The 23268-nt window shown below is 47.2% G+C and overlaps 1 protein-coding gene across 1 annotated transcript in view; it reads left to right on the plus strand.

The window, feature by feature from the left end:
- Nucleotides 1-608: 608 nt before the first annotated feature.
- LOC126542456 (uncharacterized) overlaps nt 609-23268 on the plus strand; it is a 581200-nt gene continuing 558540 nt past the window's right edge. The window contains exon 1 of the mRNA XM_050189555.2: nt 609-1155. Within this exon, the coding sequence (XP_050045512.1) occupies nt 928-1155 (228 nt within the window). The 5' untranslated portion in view covers nt 609-927. The remainder of the gene's footprint in view (nt 1156-23268) is intronic.

Here is a 23268-nt window from a genome sequence, read left to right on the forward strand (position 1 = left end):
TGTGCGTCGCGAGACGACGTCGAGACACCCTGCGCCGTTTCCGGCCTCGAAGCTTTCTTCTCATCGGGCACGTACCGCTTAGTCAACGTCGGCGTGATATGCGCACACGGACTGGCGTTGCGTGGCATACGTCGACGAAGCCGCCCGCCGTTGCCGTGTCACTTCCCTTCGCCGAAGTTATGCGACGGTGTGCATGCGCCTGTTTAGATAGATTTACGGGCTGCACGCGTCGCCGTGTAGCGGTTGCTGTGCCACGTTGCCGAGCTTGCTCGTGTGATTTATTTATCCAGCACATTCCCTGCGGGCTGCAACGACTCGAAAGGGAGCGTCGGTCACGGATAATTTTTTTTGTTGTCCAGTTTTCGCGGGAGCAGTGTTTTCTTACGAGGGACAAGACCGTGAGGTTCAAAATTTTCAGGCGCCCCTGTGAAGTGCCCCTGGAGTGTTGCAAGCGCAGTGCTCGTAAAAATTTGCATACGCGAAATGGAACAAAGGCTGATTGTGGTGCATATTGCGGGCAGCTAGCCTATCAGCGCGCAAGATTCGGTTAAAGCTGGTGGTCTCTCTTCAACAATGCTGCCGTGTACCGTATTCTGCTACGCCACTTGCCCTCCCGCGGCAGCCATCCATCTAGACCTCGTCAGACAGCTCCGGATACATGAAGCATCTATCTGTCACCAAGATCGGTGAAGATTCGCCAGCATGTAAGGTGTTCGAACATGTGCTACGATTACAGCATGACGAAAATGGCACAGGTCATCTGTTGCTACTGCTGCTGCTGCTGCCAGAGAGGCTGCTTTGTGTCCGTGTACAGCTACGCGTTCTGTCCCAAGGATCTGTGTTTGTGACGTGGTTGGCGACACTTGTCGTGTTTGCCGTCTGCCGTGTTCGAAATAGTGGATAGAAAAGGAAGAGAAAAAGAAAGAAATGGAGGACAAAGCGCAACAACGATCGTCGGTTTCTGGAAAACGAGCGGGAATGGCGTCGTCGTCGTCGTCTTCGTGGCGGAAGCGTCAGTTGGATAAGCTGGCCACTCTGGTGGAATGTAGCCGAGTTCCATCGAGGCAGGCCGGCCTGCTGACCGCGTGGGTCGCCGACATGATCAGGGAATCGTGCGGAGTGGTGGACACCGTCCCCGGAGCTGTCGCCGCCACGGTGAGTCACGTCAGCCGACGAAACGGGTCCTAAGTCGACATCGAGGAAGTAAGAGAGAGGGAGAGTTCCGTTATTGATGAAGGTGCGCCATTTTACGGGCGTTCCTCACCAATGGACCTTCGCTCGCAGTTCTAAACCTTCCTATACGTGAGCAAAAAAAAAATAGTAATAATTTTAGGAAGCGCGTTTTATATGATAAGACCCTGTCTGCCGCGCCACAAGCTGGCCGCGGCGACTCAGTTGTGGCGTCTGTCGACTGCTCTAAACATGCTGAAGTAGACCGCCGAAGATCCAGCTGTCCTAGAATCTTAAAAAAACAAGAAAAGAAATAACCCCAAAAAGTTACAAATATAAGTAAGAAGGTTGAAAAATAATGAAATCACCAAAGCGTCAAGTAGGTCGCGCGTACCCTGTCATCTCAGGATAGGGATGATATGTGATCTATCACAAGGACATTATTTTCTACAAACCACTTTTGGAGACATTGCTTCCACTTCGCGTTGAGTCGCTAGACCTGCGTAAAAGTGTGAGTAAGGGCATAAACGGCCTACAACTCGCACCCTTACACCCAAACAGGGCATAAGGGTGGGGTTTCTAGATTGATTTACGCCCGTTTTCACCTTTAAGGGTGTAAATTATCTTACAGCGTCCTTCTTGAACGCAGTGAAATAACGCGTGTGCCGCTCTTGCGGCTCGGCAGGGGCATTGCGTCATGCAATGAGCGATCGAGGATATCAGTCTCGCTCACCGGAAACAGCTGTCAGGTTTACCCCATCATAGAGCTTCACTTGCCCACATCCCGTCCCCAAATGGATCTTTTTTTTTTATGTTGTACGCTTGTATGTTCGCTTTTTGATACTACTATGGGGCACTGCATGTCTCTTGTGTACGGTAACGTAACATCTACGTAATGAGACGCAGCGGCTGTCGGAATGAGTAATCCCGCATGCAACCTCGCCACGCTTCTCATTCTTACGCAGCTCGCCCTTTGTCTGCTGCTGAAAAAAGAAGTACACAACAAAGAGCATATACGAATACACGAATAAACGCGCAAGCTGTTGCACGAGCATGTCTATTATGATCGACCGTGACAAAATTGAAATCTCGTGAAGAGGCCAACCTTCTTCCATATTTTATTTTGTTTAGCATAAATTATATGTAAGTATGAATGAAGTTATTCTTTCTTGGATCCGGGAGTCAACATTTCGTAAGAACTGCAAGCGCGTGCAACGTACGCTTGCCTCTACATACGCCTGCCTGCACGTGCGCGTGCACTTTCCATTGGCTAGAAATTTCTATTACGAATGATTATAAAGTAAAAGGTATTTTGTCAATACGAATCCTGTTTTTTTTTGCGCTCCTATATTCAATCGCGAAAATTGTGACCTCCGTTTCTGATGAGCAGCGAAAAAAATGTAGTTATAATTAGGACATAGAGAAAGAGGAATTACAAATAAAACTATGTGGACGAAAGATGCACAACAGAGCAAGCACGACGCAATAAATCGGTCTCGGCGGCTGCCGTCGCATGGCATATCGCACGGAAAACAAGCCATCGATGGTCTATTGTTCTTTTGCAGAAGAAATGCGTCCAGTGAAAACAAGCTATTGTTTCTCTCTTACTGTCCTTGAAATTTCTTGATAGCAAATGTCAAAAGATTGTTAGCACCGTGCAGTGAGTTCCTTTTCTATCCCACAGAGGCTGTTTAAGCAATTTGCAAGTTCGCGTTCGCTGCTGGGAAAGAACCGTATGAGTGTGAGCGGACGCCATTAAGTGACTACCACTGGCTGGTACATTATTCTTGGATGTTGTTTCTATTCCTTCTTTGCCTTACCCGCAATGTAGGGTAGCAAAGCGGACGCTCGTCTGGTTGACATCCCTGCCTTTCCTCTTTCTGCTTTCTCTCTCTCTCTCTCTTTCGCTGAAGGACGACGACGAAGCGATTATTTAGTTGAAAGCTGGAACTGTTGTCTCTGCATTCTCGCTTTGTTTCTTACCAAATTCTGGGCGCTGCCGCTCCCTCGTTGCGGCAACGAACGAAGAAACTTCCGAGGTCCTTCCTGGCGCGAAGCCGTCCGGTCGACCCTACGTCCAGGAAACGTGGCAGCGAGTCGAGCGACAAAAACGGCGAAGCCATCGACTTCGTCTCGGGCAGCTGCGACTCCTCGGACGATGACTTCAAGGTTGTCATGAGCCGAACGGCAAAAAGAAAACGGCTGCGGGCGTCATCGCCAGCAAGTGTTTCAACCGTGAAGGATATGCAGCGCTGGCTACACACTGTCCTCTTCTGCCCCGTGAATCATATGACTAATTTGCGGCTCCTGAACAGGCAGGTTCTTTCTTTGTTACTCGAGGGCATCCCACCGAATGAGATTAAAGACGTGAGAATAAACTCACGGAAGAATGTCCTCCATGGCTGTACACGTTTTACATCGTAGCGCGCTACAAAGTCCTCGGAATGTTACGGAAATCGACAAAGTAAAAGTGCGAACAATGATCCCTGCAGGCGATAAAGGCCCTGATGGCGTCATTTATGACGTCGACGTTTCTATTCCGGCCGACGACTTGCCAATATTAATAATGCCAACAACAGAAGGAACTCTCATCACGCATCTCACCAGACTCGGAAACACACGCTGCGTGAAGCTTGTGTTTCAGGGAGACTGCCTCACGTAAAAGTTGGCCATGTCCGCCACGCAATTCGGCCTTATTGATACCGAAGCCCCTGCCATGTCAGAAGTGCTTTAAGATTGGGCATGTAAAAATAGTCTGTGTGAACAATGCCGTGTGCCCGCGGTGCGCCAAGTCGCATTCAGAAGACGCCGGCTGCGTGACTGTCCTGAAGTGCCCTAATTGCCGTGATTCCCACAAAGCCTCATCGAAGGGCTTCTGGAGGGTCCGGAAGGAATTCTCGGTTCTAAAGCGCATGCTTAGGGATCATTCAACACACAACGAGGCTGCCGCTACACTTAGGCGGTGACTGTATCGCCACCGAAGAGCGCAACGAAACGACGCAACAAGTAACACGCCGTCTTCCGCCAAAACGGCTGCTACATCAACGCGGAGCGCCACCATGAAAGATACCGCGAAAACGAAGAAAGTGACAAAACTCGATCATCCAGCAGTGTGGCCCGCACTTCCAAGCTCACAACTTGCCGTGAAGACACCTCGAATACAGCCGCCATCGACACCCTCACAAACCGCTGATGCAACGACACCTGATGATCGCCAGGTTATAATAATGTTGCGGTCACTGATGAATGCTATGCGTGTTCTACTCAGCAACATGAAAACCCCGTCGGCGCAGAGCGCGCTGGACGCTGGGTGCAGTGCTTGCGGCTCTAGGGTAAAGCAATGGCCCGCCAGGTGCCATCGTTTCGAGAGGAGGTCCAGAATGCACCTGTCTTTCAATGGTACGTCATAGGGCTTAAGTCGCGTATGTCCGACTTTCGACAGTTTGTATTCATTAATCAGTTTCCCATTATTGTCATTTGTGAGCCAAACATGTCATCTCCCATCAGACTGTCCGGGTATGAGTGCATTATGTCCTCCACCTACGGGCAATGCAGCAAGATTATTGTTTTTATACGCCTTGACTTGACGTATGTTCGTCCTTCCGTGGCACTTGACAAAGAAAACCAGCGCGTGTGTTTGACTGTGAAGAAGAGCACGGTCTCTTTCATTATTCTGGGAGCATACTTATCACCATCAAGTCGTCTAAACTGCGAGCGCTTGCGGGAAATTTTGACAACGGCTCCACCGTCGTGAGTGATCACTGGAGATTTCAATGTCCAACACTATCTCTGGGGAAGCTCCAAGGTTCGCTCGAGGGGCAGAAGAAAGGTGTCCATTGCCTCTGAACGAGAACATTGTTAAATTATGGAAGCCCCACCTATTTGCGAGGAACAACGCATAGTAGCTGCCTCGACGTTAGCTATGTTTCGCATTCATTTAATAGAAGGGTTCAAGTTGGTTCTCGGCCTTGGAAACGCAGGGAAGTGACCACATCCCAACTTGTCTTACGATTGAGGAACTGACTAGCTCCAAGTTCTCCGGAGCCATCCAATGCATTGACTGGCTCAAATTTAAATCAATCATTTGCCACATTTCAGCGGATGATGGACACTGTGCTCACTGGTCTGAAATGGCAAACCTGTCTCGTTTATCTTAACGATGTCGTGGTTTTTTCTACCACCTTCGAGCAGCATGTAGAACGACTGCGGGCTGTGATGGAAGCTATTAGATCAGCCGGTCTGACGATAAAACCGCAGAAATGTCCTTTCGGCTTCCGCGAGCTTCTTTTCCTTGGCCATGTCGTCTGTTCAGAAGGCATTCGCCCGGACCCTGAGAAGACTGCGGCAATGGAGAAATTTCCAAAACCGACCGACAAAAAGGCTGTTAGGCGATTCTTAGGACTTTGCGCCTACTACAGACGCTTCGTCAAAAATTTTTCAAGGATCGCCGAACCACTAACGAGGACGTACCGGCGGGAATGAGGAAAACCTTTAATGTAAAGCCTATACCGAAGAACATGGATCCCAGGCTCCACGAAGGCAGAAGGAAAGCTAGGGCCGAATACATAGAAAAGACAGTGGCTAGAGAAGAGAACACTCTCTTCACGGACGCGAGCATAAGTTTAATAGGAAGCGAGGCAAAGGCCATCGCGGTAGTAATGAACAAGGAGGAAAAGCTTGTCTCGTGCGTCTCGGCCGAGATACGGAGCGTAGCTGAAGCCGAGGAAATCGCCGTGGCGCTGGCGGCGATGCAAGGATATAGGGAGAATAAATCGCTAAATATTCTCACAGACTCGAAAGAGACTTGTCGCAACTACATGAGGGGCAGAATATGCAAAACTGCCCTTAGGATCCTCAGAGGGGGTAACCCCTCGGAGGAGGCGAAAATCAAACACAATCTGATCTGGATACCTGGACACGAGGGCATAAGGGGTAACGAGGCGGCGGACGGTCTAGCTCGAGCTAATAGATTCCGGGCTGGGCAGCAGCAGGAGTACCGCGCTAGTTACGCCGGGATCCTCAGTGACAGTTATTCGGAATTACTGCAACACTACAGGGGGACTAGATTCAAGTACCCACCGCCCCATAAAGCGCTGACGAAGGAGGAAGCAACGGGCTGGCGTAGGCTCCAGATAAACACCTTCCCCAACCTTTTCATATTCAACAAGATGTTCCCAACGCAGTATAGGGACACCTGCCCCTGGTGCGGGGCTACACCCACACTCTATCACATAACTTGGGAGTGCGAACGAAACGACGCATTCCGCGATCATAAACCCCCGAGTGCGGAGCATTGGGAGAGCCGGCTCGTCAGCTGCGAACTCGCCGTCCAAAGAAGGATGGTGGAGCACGCTAGGGACGCGGCCAAACTCAGTGGAGCCCTGGACTGAGGGACCACCCGTGCTGAAGAGGCTTCCCTTCGACGAGAAGACAGCGTGAAGAAGAGAAGACCTCGATCCGCGAGAATTCCATTTTATAATTCAATAAATATTTTTTTCTCTCTCTCTCTTTCGCCGCAGTACCGCACTTCTTCTTCCCTCGTGTCCCGCGCTCATAGCACGTTGCTCCGATTGCGCGTGCCTTGCGAGCCCGTGCTGCCCGCTTCACTGCCGCTATCTTTCGCAGGTAGCAGTAAACAGCTGGACGGGCGCAGGAAGCGGCTGGCGCGCGTAATTTGAAATCATATTGTGTCAATATATATATATATATATATATATATATATATATACCTGCCATTACGATGAATTGTCATACAAATCGACATGTCTCTGTAGGCTCCACGTTTTCGTCGCGCATGATTTTCGCATTTAGTTGCTCTTAACTGGAGCAACTAACCGCCATTAACTTGTCCATCTATTTATTTCCCTGGTTCCTACCAGTGCTGCAGGCTGCATTTGTTACCGCAACCAGCCACAAGGTAACCGCTGTCGCGTGTTTTAGCACAGTTAAGTCCACACGGGCAATATGTAATGCATGCAGCGCTTCTTCGGTTTTCAGCTGAGTCCCTCCGTGAATCCTGTCGGCTACGTTCGCAAGCACAATGCGCGTTCGGTGAAGGCCTGTCGAGGGGAGGGAAGCGGTGCTTCTTTTCCAAGTACTATACTGCGCAGTCAGTAGTCAGCGTTGCGCAAGATATCAGTATACCCGCTTTTAAATGAACCAGCGCGTCTACACGTTCAGTCGCTGTGAGCTATCTGAACGGGAGGTCACCACGGTTTCCTTCATGTCACCACGGTTTCCTTCATAGTCTCAACGACCTTGTTTACATGGCATTCCAAGTGCAGGGTAGCTAACGGGACGAGCCCTTGGTAAACGTCCCTGCCTCTCTCTCTCTCTCTCTCTCTCTCTCTCTCTCTCACACACACACACACACACTCTCTCTCTCTTCCGCTATCTCAACAACTACAGTAACGGCTGACGTCCCAAGAGCCGTGGATGGTCGAATTGATCGGGAACCCTTCGCGTCTTAGCGACGCGAGTTCAAAGGTCGTAGTCAGCATATCTGTTACGTCGAACTGCCAGTTGAAATGCTGTGCGCAATCGTGTGGGGCATCTAGTGTTACCGAAGGGGCCGAGAATAAGCGCGAAAGCAGGTCAGGCGCGCGTCATTGAGTTGCATTTTTGTGCGACTCTGAACCTACCGAGAGACTGAGAGAGCGAGAGCGAGACAGAGAAATTAAAGGATGAAAAGCAGAGGAACTAACCAGAGCACAGTATACCACTGCCTAAAAAAAAAAAAAAAAAAAAACCGCTCTACTAGCGCTTTTATACAGCTGACGTACGAGTGCATTATGTTTCGCGGAAAGATATAGTACTCAAGAGGAACAATTGTCGGCGCTCACGGATTCCTCCAGTTAGGCTAGCACTGGCTCCCGCGGAATGGCACACCCACCACCTTCTCACCACCTCCTTTCGTGTATCCCCATTCATATCATGCCAAGTCAAATTACTCCGTTAAACATATAGGCTACGAGACGCCCTACAGATGACGGTGTCCGGATTAATGTTGAAAACCAGGGTTTCCTTACCGCGCCCATAAAAAAAAAAAGGAGAAAGACAAAAGAAATACATGAGCGTTTCTCGCTTTTCGCCGTCATAGCGAATGCCTCGACTACGAATCGAACTCTCGGTCACGTGCTCTGCGTCAGAACCCCGTAGCCATCGAACCGACGGCGCGGCAGGCGTGTTCGCATTCGATAAAAAACCGTCAAGTCTTTCCTCGCATACCCAGCTGTCACCTTTTTTCGCCAACGCGACGAATAATCGATTTGTGATTGTAATCCATCGCGTGTGCGCTGCGCGTACAATAGGGACCCATGGTCTGCGACAGCCTTTGTGTTTAGACAAGAGTCCCGTCAAGCGTTTGGAGAAGCGGTGGTTGCGAGCATCGCAGCACTTATCGATTAAAGATGGCGGCTTCTATCCCGTTAACGAGCGTGCGACGAGCGCTTTCAGCAATGCGTCCCATCTGCACGACTACCGAGCAAGACATTAGTTTTGATCTTTTTTTTTTTTTTTCTAATGGTTAAATCACCAGTACGGGCCACCTCGACGTTGGCCTTTCAAAGTACGGCGACGTGCTATTTGTAGGAACGACGCCTCATCTTTTGTTAACCTGCTTCGTTTGTCGTGCTAACTTTGCCATTTCTGCTAGCAGGTTATGGTTATGCGCGTCATTTGTATCAAGCTAACGGCAGGCTTAAAATAGGCAGTGGCGAAACCTTAAATGGCTACTCAATATTCAAGAGCGTGCTTCTATAGCGGCCGCTCTTTTCAAGAAGGTTACGAGCATGAACGTTTATAGTTTCCGAAATGAGTACCCCCGTCCCGCCCCCCTTTCCCGAGTTGTCTTTCTTTTTTGCTTGTTTTTGTTTGAACGAGTAATGGTTCGTTCTAATATTAGCACATCTGATGGTGGTATAATCGAGATAGAGCCCTTACGGCTGGTTTCATCGCTCATGCGGCGTGCCAGAAATGCTCAATATTGGGGCGGATCGGCTTAGGAAAGCTGGACTGTGCAGTACCTCGTCCAATTAGTTAATAGCTTTGAAATAAGAATTGCTTTTCTTGTTTGAGCAGTTCAAAGTAGCGAGTCCCTAAAAAAAAGTTACATTACAAAGGAAGTAATTTTTTTCTATTAACTGAGCGCTTCTCTAAAAACATCAAGAAATAAGCCAACCTTTACAGGTATAGGATTGCTACATTATAACTAGAGACCGGAAGTTTAGGCACTAAAAGTACTGTTTTAGGCACCTATAACAGGTACTAAAGCTGTCGTTTGCGGCATACAAGGCGCCAAAGAGTGTTTTTCAGGCATGCTATAGGCTCAAATAAGGAGAGCTTTCACTATGCACTTGAGGATAACCGTTTTCTAAGGAAAACAGCCCACTAAACTCGTTTTTTATCAAATTAATTGTTATTTTCTCGTTAAAATGGAATAATGGAAGTTGCGTAGGTTGCAAGATCTATATAAACTTTAATGTCTCCAGACAACCACGAGAAGAAGTTGTGAGAGCAGTGACACACAAGGCACCTTCTCGAGATATTCGTGTTTCATGTTGCGCCTTTATCATTGAGTATTGGTGTGTACGCAGAAAAAGAACGCTCGACATCCAAAAAAGTTAGCGGAACTTATCTACGTCAGGGAGAAAGAGGACAGTATAAGGAAGAAAGGGATGTTATCCAGTCAAAAGCCTGGTTGGCTACCCTACGCTGGGTGAAGGGAGAAGGGGAGAGAGGGAGAAGGGAGAGAGAGGGTGTATAGAGACGTGCACGGATAGTACTAGAGTCAAAGCCGCTCGTTCAAACCAGACGTTCTCACAAAGCACAAAAGTGCCTTCAGTGCCTTCTGAGTCGATGATGTGTGGGGACGGTGTTCTAGTACTGTCTGTTCACTCAGAAGACGATCATCTAGTCTCCTGAATATGTTGGGCATAGAATGTCTTTATGCTTGAGATTGAGGACAGTGACACAATAAGTGGTCAATGTTCTCGCATCCGCAAACATCACATGCAGGAATGTCAGCTATTCTAATTAGTGCTGAACAAGTTTTCGTGAAGGCAGCTCCCAGCCACAACCGACACAGAAGAGACGCTTCGCGTCAGTGCATTCCAGCCGGAGGTCCGAGTTGCAGCGAAGGGGGTTTAGTCTGTGGGCACCGGCGTGCATTGTATTTGCGGTATTGCACTCTGCTAAGGAGAGTGTTCGTGCTAGAATGCGAAGTTGTCACGCAGCGTCGGTACTTGAGAGAGAAATGGGGACACAGCGGTCTTCATTGTTTGACGTTCGAGCTGCCTTATCTGCGACATGATTTCCAATGATACCGTAATGACCTGGTACCCATATACAAGAGATATCATGGCCTCTTCCTCTCAAGTGATGGACAAGTTCCACGATTTCGCAGGTCAGCTGATCGTGAGTTCCATGTCGGAGAAACAACTGTAGGCTTACACATTGTAAGGCCGGCCTTGAATCGCTGAAGACTTCCCATTATTCAGGACTCTCTGCGTTGATCACATGAAGCGCACTGCTGAGAGCCGCGAGCTCTGCAGATGTGGACGTAGTAGTAGGGGCACTCTTGAACCGCTAAGTTATTCCCATTGGCGGTATAACTACAGCGCCACCGCAACTGTTTGATGTACTTGAGCCATCAGTATAGACGTGTGTGCAGTCGCTATATTTCTCGTAGAGCAGGAGTAAACTAAGTTGCTTGAGTGCAGATGGCGGTAGATGGATCTGTACGTCTGAGAGAGAGAGAGAGAGAGAGAGAGAGAGAGAGAGAGAGAGAGGGGAAGGGAAGAAGGAAAGGCAGGAAGGTTAACCAGACTGAGTCCAGTTTGCTACCCTATACTTGGGGAGGTGAAAGGGGAGTGAGAGAGAGAGAAAAAAACGAATATATACCGCACTTTCACATGCACTAAGTTAGGTGCAGGATGACTATAGTCGGGCACTCAAGTCTGTTGCCTTCAGGTAGTGAAGAAGCGCTCGAACTGCTTTTTGGGCTAATGAGCTGTGACGCCAGGCTCCCAAGGTCTTCGCTTCTTGCTTCTGTAAATGGCCTGTCGTCCAGTCTATTCAAGGCACACTGAGGAGTCTGACGTTGGCTAAGCGAGAACACTGGCAAAGATGATGACTGATGGTCTCTTCACACTTGTACTTAGCGCACACTGGTGAGATGATCGATGATCCAATGCCCTAGCTGAAGTGCATAATGTTCACCGGTCAGAATCTTTGACCGTTGTTTCAGTACCGAAAAACCACGGAATTTTGTCCGAGGCAGTTTGAATTGTTGAACTCAATCACCAACAGGCCCTTCGGGATTGGTGACGAACCTTTCCTTCAACGTCCAAAATTATCCCTAGATTCTGGGTCGGCGTCGTGCCGCATCATTCCAGTATCTCGGTGATGTCGACTAAAAATGTCAAGTGGACGCAATTTACGCTAAGTCACCTTCAAGTGTATTGTCGTGTAGCATAGCTGACACAAGAATACACTTCTGATAGGTCTGCGGCGAAGTTATTATTAACAGCCTTTACAATGGTAATGTGTTTGTTAGTAACAATCAGTTCCCTTCGGCCAAGTTCCCTAGCAGGTGATAACATTACAAACAAAGTAAAGCTAGGATAGAACACGCCAAAAAGGCATTTCGAGGCTCTGAAGATGCAATATAGGCGCCAACATCGAAATATGCATTGACCGACACAATAAAAGTGGCACGAAGGTGCTTCCAGACCGATAGTTCGTGCTTAAATGATGAATAGACCAGACGAAGACGTAAGGAAAAAAAAAGGCATTTCGCTCAAAGTTCCCATCTCTAATTATAACAGTCGCAAGATTGTAGGGTTGCTTCACTATAACCGAGTCTGCAATATGTAGATTAACCCGGTAGTTGATGCGGTAGCCGCACGCCGTACGGAATTTCACACGGGGTGATATTTGGTTGATAAATTGAATATATTTCGTATATACAGTATGGACTTGGTGGCCTGGCTAAGATAATGTTGTGCTGTTCATAATTGTAGCGCTCTGTTTTTCTTATCATTCCTTATCACTTTTTTTTATTCCCCATGCTCAATTTCGCGCTGTGGATACGTGTGGCGGAAGAGAGAAATACCGATTAAAGCGACGGACATGTAAAAAATCTTTCATAGGAATACTGGAAGTTCCTGCGCCATTGTATTCCAGTGTGGGGAAGAACCCGTTTGAACGAAATATCGATGTAACAAGAAAAAAAGGAACAATGAACTCGTCTCATTATTTGCTCAGGCGAGTAAGGTTTGACTGAAATCGACTGACGTGGCTCGGGGATTGCTCAATTAGTGGCGCACCGTATTATCTTCTTAGAAAAAAATTGGAGCTCGTTCCATTTGCTTTTCTGTATGATATACTTGGCTGAGACTGAGTGGCAGTTCCTGAGTGCCATGTGGTACTTCCTGAGAGTCGAATGCTAGCAAAGTGGCGGATAATGCTTTTCCAGTTTGCGCTTTTCCTGACCTTGAGGGGTAATTACGATATCGTCTGCGCATAGGCGTGCTTATACATTCAATAGAGCTAAAAACTTCTTAATTCGAGAAGAACAAAATTGTCACTCACTCACTCACTCACTCACTCATCACTCACTCACTCACTCACTCACTCACTCACTCACTCACTCACTCACTCACTCACTCACTCACTCACTCACTCACTCACTCACTCACTCACTCACTCACTCACTCACTCGCTCACTCACTCACTCACTCACTCACTCACTCACTCACGTGCAATATGCAGTATGTTCGTTTCCATGGCTTTCTTTTTTTACGTTTTGCTGACAACAAATTGAACGGCGAAAAAAAGCAGCTGCTCTTTGTGTGCGTTCGCACGCGGATGCCCTCTCTTCAAACGTCATGAGGTCGGTGGTAATTGGGAGACGTTGTACTTCTGGTTTGAATAATTTTGCTTATAATTCACAGGTGGATAGCACTGCGCAGTTGGTTTACAGAGACTCTCTTTGGAGACATCTTTTCTTTAATTATTGTTCGTATGTGGGCCTGCTCCTGACGTCATGAAGAGGCGTGCAGTGCGAGGCTTTCTGTTAGCCTATGCCGGCTCTAGTCGGAACTCTTCCCAGTTTTTCGTTTCCGTTCCGTGTCGTCTTCGCCGCTCGACTTACGCCGAGACATCCGGAATGCTCTGTCTCTTGTGTTCTTATTCCTGCTAATTGCAGGAACTTGCTTTAACTGCTCTTGAGAACTGCTGGTTTGTTGCGAGATTTTCGCGTGCTTTGTGCTCACAACTGAAGCGAACTAGCCAAAAGCGTCGAGTTTGACTCGGGGGTTTTGCGTGTCAGACGGGACACGCAAAACCCGTGTCAGACGGGAAGCACACACAAAAAATATATTGTGACGTCAACGAATACTCGTCGCTAAAGCGCCAAGTACACGCGTTTCCGTGACAACAACCACAAAAACATGACGGGACGCGAAAAGCGTGACGTCATGTTTTTACCGTCGAAAGAACCGCCGAAACGTTCGCCTCCTTGTAAAATGTCGAGCGAGCGCCCGTACAGCGCAGCTGGGATGACGTCGTGAAGCCCGCGATGGCGGCCATGCCAACGGCTATGCCCGACGAACTGACCGGTGAATATAGGACGTAGCGCTAATGAACTTTACGCTTCGCTATCGGACCTCCTTCTGAGCGCAGTGACCGCTTTCTGACGGGCGGTTAATAAATGGTAGAGAACTGACGTGTCAAGCACGGTTAGACATCCCTGTTGGTTTCAGCTTACCCGTCGTTGTAACTGCTTGTCTAATATCTGCAGCCACGTGGGAACTCGTAGATAAGGTATAGGTTCGAGCATGTACCCGAAGGCACAGTTTAGAAACCAAGGTTGAGCCCAACGGCCCACCTCCTCACCCATATCGCCTCCCCCCCCTCCCCCGATTCTTTCCGCGGCCCGGCAGAAAAAAAAGAAAATAATATTGGAGTAAAGGGGACTGCGAAAAAGGGGCAAACATAGCACAAAGGCAACGCACGTGCGTGCACTGTAACTTAATAATAATAATAATAATAATAATAATAATAATAATAATAATAATAATAATAATAATAATAATAATAATATAATAATGATAATAAATAGAGCAGGAAGCGACCACACAGCACAGTTAGCGCTCGTGTTCTTTGCTCGCGTCCCCTTTTCTCAGGATTTTTGCACGGAATCATTTAATGGTGCACATAAGAACGAAGAGAGCCAAAAGGGAAAAGAAGAAGAAAGAAAACGTAAAGGAAACTAGAGGGGCGCTCCATATGCGCTCGCGCCGAGTACTAAATGTTCAAGGTAACAGGTCTTCATAACACTACACATTGAAAGGTCTAATGTAACGCACGAATGTCATACAGCCGCGTCTACAACAAACGCTGTAAACCCAAACTTAGTAGACGGGGGACAGGTTCGTCGTAAATAATTGCGTCTTCTGCCAGTGTGCGAAGTGTAACATTATTCATTTTTGCGATATGAAAACTCTTTGTTGTCGCTTTTTCTTTATATAGTGTTTACAGCTTGATTATTCGGGTTGTGTATCCACTGCATCGGTAGGGGCCACATTATTGTTTATTCTCAGTAATGCGCGGTTGTCAGTTCAATGACATGTCAAATTGTTAGTACTTTTAACGTGTGCGATGAAGAGTAAGCTGAAATATTGGTAGGCCCCCACCGCAAGGGAGCGTTTAGAAGAGACAACATTGTCACTCAGTTCGTGAAGAGTATATGTCCCTGTCCACATATAAATTATCTGTACCATGCCTGCTCAGCGCGCGGTTAAGGATTTTATTTCAGTGCTCCTGTTCTTCTCTATTATTTGCCCCCCTAAAGGGGGTAACTCGGATTAAAATTTTCTCAAGATTTCCCTAGATGTTCGCGGGAAGTGGTTGTTCAGTTGTCAGTATGTTTTCTCTAAAGATAATTGCTTGTGTTATGGAAATTGATTACAAGTTTCACTGTTTACATTTATTTAAATATTTAAATGGCGAAATGGGTACACTCGACCTTAAATGAAGTCGCAGTGCAAGTTGCTGCTAACGATACATCCTTCTGCTTGAAGCTATTTTCACCGAAGAACATGTCAGCACCCGTTTAAACTTCGCTCTACATATTTAAACAAGCCTGGACAACAACAAACTTCCAAGGCTAACACAGAGCAACATTCGAATTGTCAGATGTGCGCAGGACCTCCCTTACAAAATGTATAAGTGCCACTTCGTGAGACCGGTGTAAAACGTGAGATATTATAATTTTTTTTTTGCATGCAATGTAGCAGCATCGTGGCTTACGTGTCATTTGCAGCGATCGAAATACGTAGATACACGGAGAATTCTTTGCCAAAACCCGCCCAAACACGTGACGATTGGGACGACGCTATCCAAGGTTACACTGCACAATGGGTGGTTCCCGGTGAAATTTTAGTACACGCCCGCATAGTCGGCTGCTCAGCCACATACGCCTCTTGGTCGCGCTTGGCGCTAGGCATGTGTGTCCGCTTACGCCGAAATTTGACTGTGCTGCTTTGATTGGCGTCGCAGCGTACGTTTGTTTTGCTGGCCCCTGATTAATGGTTCCCGCAAACTGCACAGAAATCGACAACACAGTTAAGCGTATACGAAAGACTAAAAACGTAGTAGCAGTGCAACTTCGTTATATCGGGAGCTCAGGGCATAACCGAACCTCGTTGTTTACTCCACGAAACGCTTTCACTGCACTGCAGTGCAATCTTAAGTCGTACCTCTCGTGGAAATGCGAGTGCAATTGGCGGTACACTGAAACCAAGAAACACGGGCCTCACAGCAGCAGCAGCTCCAGGTTTCGGCCGTGGAGTGGTTTCTCACGTCTCCGAGCGTTTCCTTTTTTCTTTTTTCCTCCACGTCTTAGCGCAAGATTTACCCAGCTATGGATAAATTTCCGTTTTCCCCTCAAACAAGGCTTCAAATCCCTAGATCTATGGAAATCATCTAACGTTCGCAGCACTGAGTAACCGGCACCGCTGCAGGCTCCAACATCGGCATTAAATTTTTGTAATGACGACGACGACGATGGTAATAATAATAATAATAATAATAATAATAATAATAATAATAATAATAATAATAATAATAATAATAATAATAATAATAATAATAATAATAATAATCACAAAACATATATTCTTCGAAGAGCAAAATACATGTTCAATAACGTCGGCTCCTTCTTGCGCTCACTGAACTGAAATCAAGCAGTATGTTTACCAAGAGTGTGCGTAGCCGGAACCGGCTAAAACATGCATAGGAAAGTACAAATCTCGTAAGCCTTGGTTGATGACGTGCTTTGGATGCTGCACAAGTGCATTTCACGCGTACACAGCCGAGGGGATGCCAACAGATTTATGCCGTCTGTGTACCTTGAAGCCGATTCATTGCTCAATGACATTCACTATATAACAAAAGAAAAGAAAAAATAAGCAATAGGCCTGGTGAGTTAAAGCGAAAGGGAGAAGGGGAATTAAGTCCTGCCATGTGCGTTTCGTGCTCGCGTCAACGGAAGTGCAGAGAGATAGAAATAGAATAGTTAACCAGACGCAAGTCCGGTTTACTACCCTGTACTGGGGAAGGGAGTGTAGTGATGAAATGAGATAGATAGATAGATAGATAGATAGATAGATAGATAGATAGATAGATAGATAGATAGATAGATAGATAGATAGATAGATAGATAGATAGATAGATAGATAGATAGATAGATAGATAGATAGATAGATAGATAGATAGATAGATAGATAGATAGATAGATAGATAGATAGATAGATAGATAGATAGATAGATCAGTTTTGCGCACACTTTAAGGTTCGCATGGAGTCTATAAACGGTCGCCAAGACCTCTAGAGTTGAGGTATACTGCAATAACGATTTCGTGGCTTTTTGTACCATCGATATGCGTACGGTCATGGTCCAGGCACATTCATTTCCGAAAAAGGTCTAGAGTTCAGCTGGTTTCAATGCTGTCCAGAGACTTTCCCGCTCGACGTCGTACTGGCAGGCAGATATATATAAAACGTGTTCAATCCTTTCTGTAGTTCCACAGGAGTCGCACATGGGCGTATATCACCCGTTAAAACGCGAAACGAATAGGCCTTTGTAAATACCAGCCCGAGCCAGAGGCGACGCAATACTGTCGCCTCAGAGCGGGTAACGTTAGATGGCACTTGTAGCTTTAGGGATGGATACAGCCTATGAAGATGGCACTTGGGGACGTTGGGGGAGAAACTTGCTGCCCTGCGTGCTGGAGTAAAATACCTCCTGCAGGAGGCGCCTCGGAAATGGGTCATCTTTTGCGACTCTAAGGCAGCACTTCAGAGCCTGCATTTTACCCTGTATCACAGGATTTATGAGCAGCTTACATGCGAGACAAAAGCGGAAGCGGAAATGACAGCACTTGCGTCGCCTTCGTCTGCTGGCTTCTGCACGTAAATTGAGCTGTAGTTGAAAAGAAGCCGCCGAAACGACAGTTATTTGTTCTTCGATGCGCAAAAATAAAGAAGAGACGATTGAAGATGAACCCATTTTACTAACACACGTACATCAATTGTTTATTTTTTTTCTCCGGTGATAAATTTTTTGTTTGAACACCAATACGCTGACGAGAACTTGATGAAAAGCTACTGCGACGTTGCATCGGTCCATACGAGACAGTCCGACTTCTTGGCGCACTGGACTACGGACTACGAGACGACATTACACAAACCGAGTTGGTAGACCATCGCACAAGTAATGCGGAAAATGTGGATCTGGCCCACACCGGCGGCAAGTTGACCTTTACTCAGCCTTTCTGTTCTCCCCCACGCTGTTCCTTGCTGTTTCTGCGTTTCCTTTAAAGTAACTCTTACGTTCCCTTATGCTATTTTTGATGTTATTGTCTCTAGGCTTCGCCACTTTGCAACCTATTTAACAAAAGCATTCTTGTCGGTAATCATGGAGTTTCGGAAGAAAATTGATGTACTTCTGCGGCACTTTAAACTGCGTCTCTCTAATGAGCACACCGCAGCAGCGATATACATTTTTTAGCGGAAGGTAAGCACCAGAAATAAATGGAGTTGCGGAATTCAAAGTGCTCCATCATTGCAAAAAGAAAGAAAAAAGCGACACTGTCGTGCGCCCCATCGCTCAGTTGGCAAAACATCCGGCTGTCGGAGGCCGTCCCATATGGGCTGGCGCCGCGCTTTAAGAATACCAGGGCTTCACAGTCAGGGACTGTGAAGCCGCGGACGGGTGTAGTGCAGAAGCACGTGTGCAGCTCACACTTCTGCACTCTAGCCATGCCTGGATTGTTGGTGGGTGCTCTCTGTAGATCGCTTAGTAGCCCGCTGTATAGTGATACGGAGCAAGCAGCGAAATATCTCGTCGAGACGTGTTTTTGAGCGAGCGCTTCATGGTAGGGAATAAATTAGTGTATAGTGGAAAAAAAAAAACGTTATGTCGATGAGTTTAATCATAATTGCACTTGCTGCTAAGAGCAAAGTCGTGGGTTCACATCCCGGCCACCACGGAGGCCGCGTTTCGGAGGGGACGAAATGCGAAGACAACCGTGTACTTAGAGTTAGGTGCACGTTAGAGAAACCCCAGGTGGTCCACGTTATTCCGGAGCCCCCACTACGCCGTGCCTCACTATCAGATCGTGGCTCTGGCGCGTAAAAACCCTTGATGTAATTATTTTTAAATAATTACACTTAATGGGAGACTGATGAAAAACAGTACATCATAGTAAAGTTCGCGATAGTGAATAGTAAATCAGCTTAGGCTGATGAAGTGTTCTTCTAGACTTCTGGTTTTGTTAGTTTAGCTGAAAGATGCTTGATTACTAAAAAAATGAAAGCGAAGCTTCAATTTTTATGTTCGTGCCGGAATTCCACCTGTCATGTTACGTCAGTGTTACGTCACGGATTTCAACATATTTTCTTGTATTTGGGCTGCCGTGGCATAGCAAACGTTCTCGAAACCTATTCTTTCTCAGTTTGTGCTCTCTTTCCGCAAGTGACATTTGCCAGTCGTACAGATTGACCCACTTTGGTGGGACAACGTTATACACCGATGAACACGTAGGCCGGAAATGTATAGAGAGAGGGTGGAACGCTTCGCCAATGTAACAGCTCCCTCGGGCCTATAGTATCTCTTGGAAACGAACGACAGCGCGATCTAGAGTTCTGCTGCTAGGCGATTGGACGCATCTTTCGTTGAGGAGGAGGAGGAGGAGGAGGAGGAAATAAAAACAGAAGGTAGGGACATTAACCAGAAATGGGTCTGGTTGGACACCCTACTCTGGGGGACAGGAGAGAGGGAATAGAAATATGAGATGAAGGGAGGGGAAGGGGGAGGAAAGCTGCGTGTCAAAGGCGTTCACATAGGCCGGTCACCCTCAAGAAAGACAAAAGTGCCTTCACGGCTTTGTGGGCCGACGAGCGATGGGGACGGTCTTCAAGCAGCACCGTCGTTGAAGAACCTGAAGCGATGTATATAGGCACAACTCGAAGACAAGAATGGCAAAAAAAAGGAAAAGAAAAGGGAAATAAACCTTAATGAAAGGCCCGCCCCGCTAACGTTGGTTGCAGGACGGGGTACCGCGAGCTGTTTTTCTTCGTTGTTTTCGGGAACCAACCGCAGACTCCGTATATATCTAGCTTCACAATTACAGAGCGGTAAACGCAGTAGTACTTGTGTATCTCTCGCTTCACCGTGCAATGTCTGACCGGCGAGAATCTAGCCAGCCGGCGAGCTGAAAGCATGCGTGCGCGCGCCCTCGTTTCGACGTGCCTCTCTCTCTCTCTATTTATTTTCTTTTTATGCCGTGTGTGTGTGTGAGTACCTTTCACTCTCCTTTTCGCCGAGCTGTGACGAACACGCGTTTTGTTTTCTTTTTCTTTCTTTTCTTCGTGTCGCTTTTTTTTTTAATCTTCTTTTTCGGACGCGTTCGGACTCCTGACAAAACAGGAAGAGCTCCAGACCACACGAGGTCTTTCTCTCTCTCTCTCTCTCTGTTTGTAACATTACCGCAAAAAAATAATACATATAATAGGGCAGGACTTATGCACGCAAGGTACAATCTTTCCCTTTTCTTCCGTTGTTTTGCAACGTGGTGCGCCGCCTGTGCTGTGATTATTTTTCTGTAAATGTCGTTTCGATTGCGTACGCCGCTGTATATTTACATTCCGTTGCCCTTCTGCTTGAGAGCTTAGGTTGCGCGGGTGTATATTTGTTTTTGCGCGTCTATCTTTCTCTCTCACTCTCGTCGAGAACTGATGTAAAGACGTCATGCACTGCTTTGCTTATGGAGCCGTGCGTGTAGCATATGCTATCTTTCTGCTGTAGCGTCAAAAAATAAATCTATACCTTCGCGCGTGGGCGGCCGCTCACCTATGTGGTGCTGTCGAGCAGATGCTCACACTGAAAACAGCCTAGCAGGACTGCATGTCGACGGCCAGAGAGCTGTCGCTTGAATAGTCTGACGTATGTACTACATTAACAGGACACCAAAGAGAAAAACCAAATCAGCTTTAGATTGAAAAAAAAAAAAAATTTAAAAAACTTCGTTTATTTTTGACGTTTTTTCTGTAACAGGTTGGTTACCACGCGGGAAAATTGATGTCACAGTTCGGTTTCGTGGAATTTTTCCGCCGGAACCCATGCGCCGGTGTGACGTCATGGGTTTCAACGTGTATTCAAACATTAAATTTTGGGCGCTATTACGTGCCAAAACCAAGGCACATCGTTTAGTGAAGGACTGGATTCATTTCGACCACCTGTGGTTCTCTAACGTGCATCCAGTACACGGCAAACTGCCGGTTTCTTTGCATTTCGCCCCCATCGAAAATGCGGCCGCCGTGGCCGGGATTCGACCTCGCGACCTCGAACTCAGCAGCGCAACGCCGTATACCGCTAGGCCACCAGGGCGGGTGGGTGTGTATTTTCATGTCAGGGCCGTCGTTGCTGACTAAAGTTCTCGAAGCCTGCCAAGTTCAGTCTTTCTAGTTTCTTTTTAGTATGCATTTTAGTCCTTCTTTACCGATGAAAAAACGAACGCCGAGCAGGTGCCGTCAATATCTCTGAGGTCACGGAAAGCTCGTTCGTCAAATTAGAAATTGCGGCGCCAACCGTATAACGATTTTGCGTCTTTTCTGGCTTATCATGAGCTTCCTCTGCTGGTAAGGGAGAGGAAGCTCGGTATTTTCGGTATTGTAAAAACGTAAGTTATAACCAAAGCTGAAATGATTTTTCTCTTTAGCGTAAAGTGAGACTGTGTGTTTCGCCCACCTTGCCCATTTTAGTGGCTTCTGTGAACGTTGCATATACATGCACTGCGAATCAAGAGGAAGGACCGCTGCATTTTTCCTTTCATTCGCGGGGCCAATGTGGCCAATGTTCTTGGAAGGATCGCAGTACTGCACAGTTTGGCCCATCCATCAGTGCAACAGAGACTTGCAGATTGGCTCCCGGGCTTTGCAAAAGACAGGCTGTCTTCAGCATAAAATACGTGCAGAAACGGAACCGTAAATAGTCCATACATATTCCTCACAAAACGTGTTGCCCACATCAACGGCCCCCATACAACGTAATTGAGCATCGTAAGCCGCGCGATTCGCCGCGGGTCTGCCCAGGGCTGCACTGTCTCCGGGATCTACTAATGCCGACGTCCTCGACAGATGAAGTTGTGGTATTTGTCGTCGCATGCGCGTGGTGCATACATTACTTCGACGAGTGGCGAGCGTCGCTGATGACGCTTGGCGCGATCGAGTCACCATTTCGGTGGCGTCTTGGGTCACGGTTTCGATAGTCCGGAATTAGTTGCGTACTTGATTATCTTGGCATATGACTCCCGAATCTTGCGAAACGCTTTACGTGTCTATAATTGAGCTTATCTGTAGAGAAGTCTCAAGCAGTAGTCAAGCTTCTGGGCAAGAAATGAATGCATTGGCAATTTGCTTGCAGTGACTATTATAACTAAAATTGTGGGGCTTAACGCCGCGAAAACTGCAAAGTTGGTTATGAGGGGCGTCATCCGCAGCCGAGGGCTGCGGATTGACTTGTGTCGAGGACTTGTGACGTCACACACACGTGTGAATAAACTTGTGATGTACGAAAACGGAAAGTGAAAGTGATCTAAACTGAAACTCTGAATACCCGCAGAGTTCTTCAACGAGCGCCTAAGCATATGCACACCAGCTTTCCCCCGCATTTTGCCTCCATGAAAATGCGACCTCAGAGGCCGTGGCTCGAACCCGTGACCTCGTGATCAGCGAAGGAACGCCTTTGCCACCGATCCGCCGCTGCAAATGCAGCGGGTATCCATTTTTCTTCATTTGCCAAGGGCAGAGGTGCGCTAACGTCTTTCCTTGAAGGATGCTTGATGTATTACGCATCTGAACACACACAAAGAAGAAATAATAATAATAAACACATTAAGTAAACATCGGTACGTGACAGCTAGTTTCTCGTAGAAATTACCATTTTGTCGGGCTCTCCCTCTCTTTTCCAATTTTTTTCCTTGCTATTTCCTGGCCCTTTCCCCCCGGTATTTTTACACGGGCAATTTAACGTGTCACTGCTGGGTGGGTTGCGCGAGTGATCGATGGGACGCGTTGGCATTTCCCTTTGCAATTCTTATCGGATTCGTTCAAGCGCGTAATCAAAACTGGCCGAGCTGTTGCCAGGAGAAACGTATATTCTGCGTTAATTCTCTTCTTGCTTACCCTGGCGCCATTGCCAAACCTCTGGATCACACATTAAGTAGCTTGAACTCTTCAAGGTCACCCACGCATTTCGCGACTAATGGAAAGCGATGCCTTATCGAGTTGTTTGTGGTTGGGATATCTTTTTTTGATTATGATTGTCGAATGCCAAACGGCGCTGCGACCACCGTAAACGATGTGAAAATGAGAGGTGTGGCCAATTTTGCTTGTCAGCGAAGCCACAGCTGCTTGATCGCGCGGCAGGCGGCATCTGCGAAGGAAAGTTTCATCCTGGAGCTCAAAGCTTTAAACACACTTGCGATATATTAGACTGAACGAACGTGCGCAAAATGCGGTTTACGGATTCCTG

This window comes from Dermacentor andersoni, chromosome 3, assembly GCF_023375885.2.
Source record: "Dermacentor andersoni chromosome 3, qqDerAnde1_hic_scaffold, whole genome shotgun sequence".
Classification (NCBI taxonomy): Eukaryota; Metazoa; Arthropoda; class Arachnida; order Ixodida; family Ixodidae; genus Dermacentor; species Dermacentor andersoni.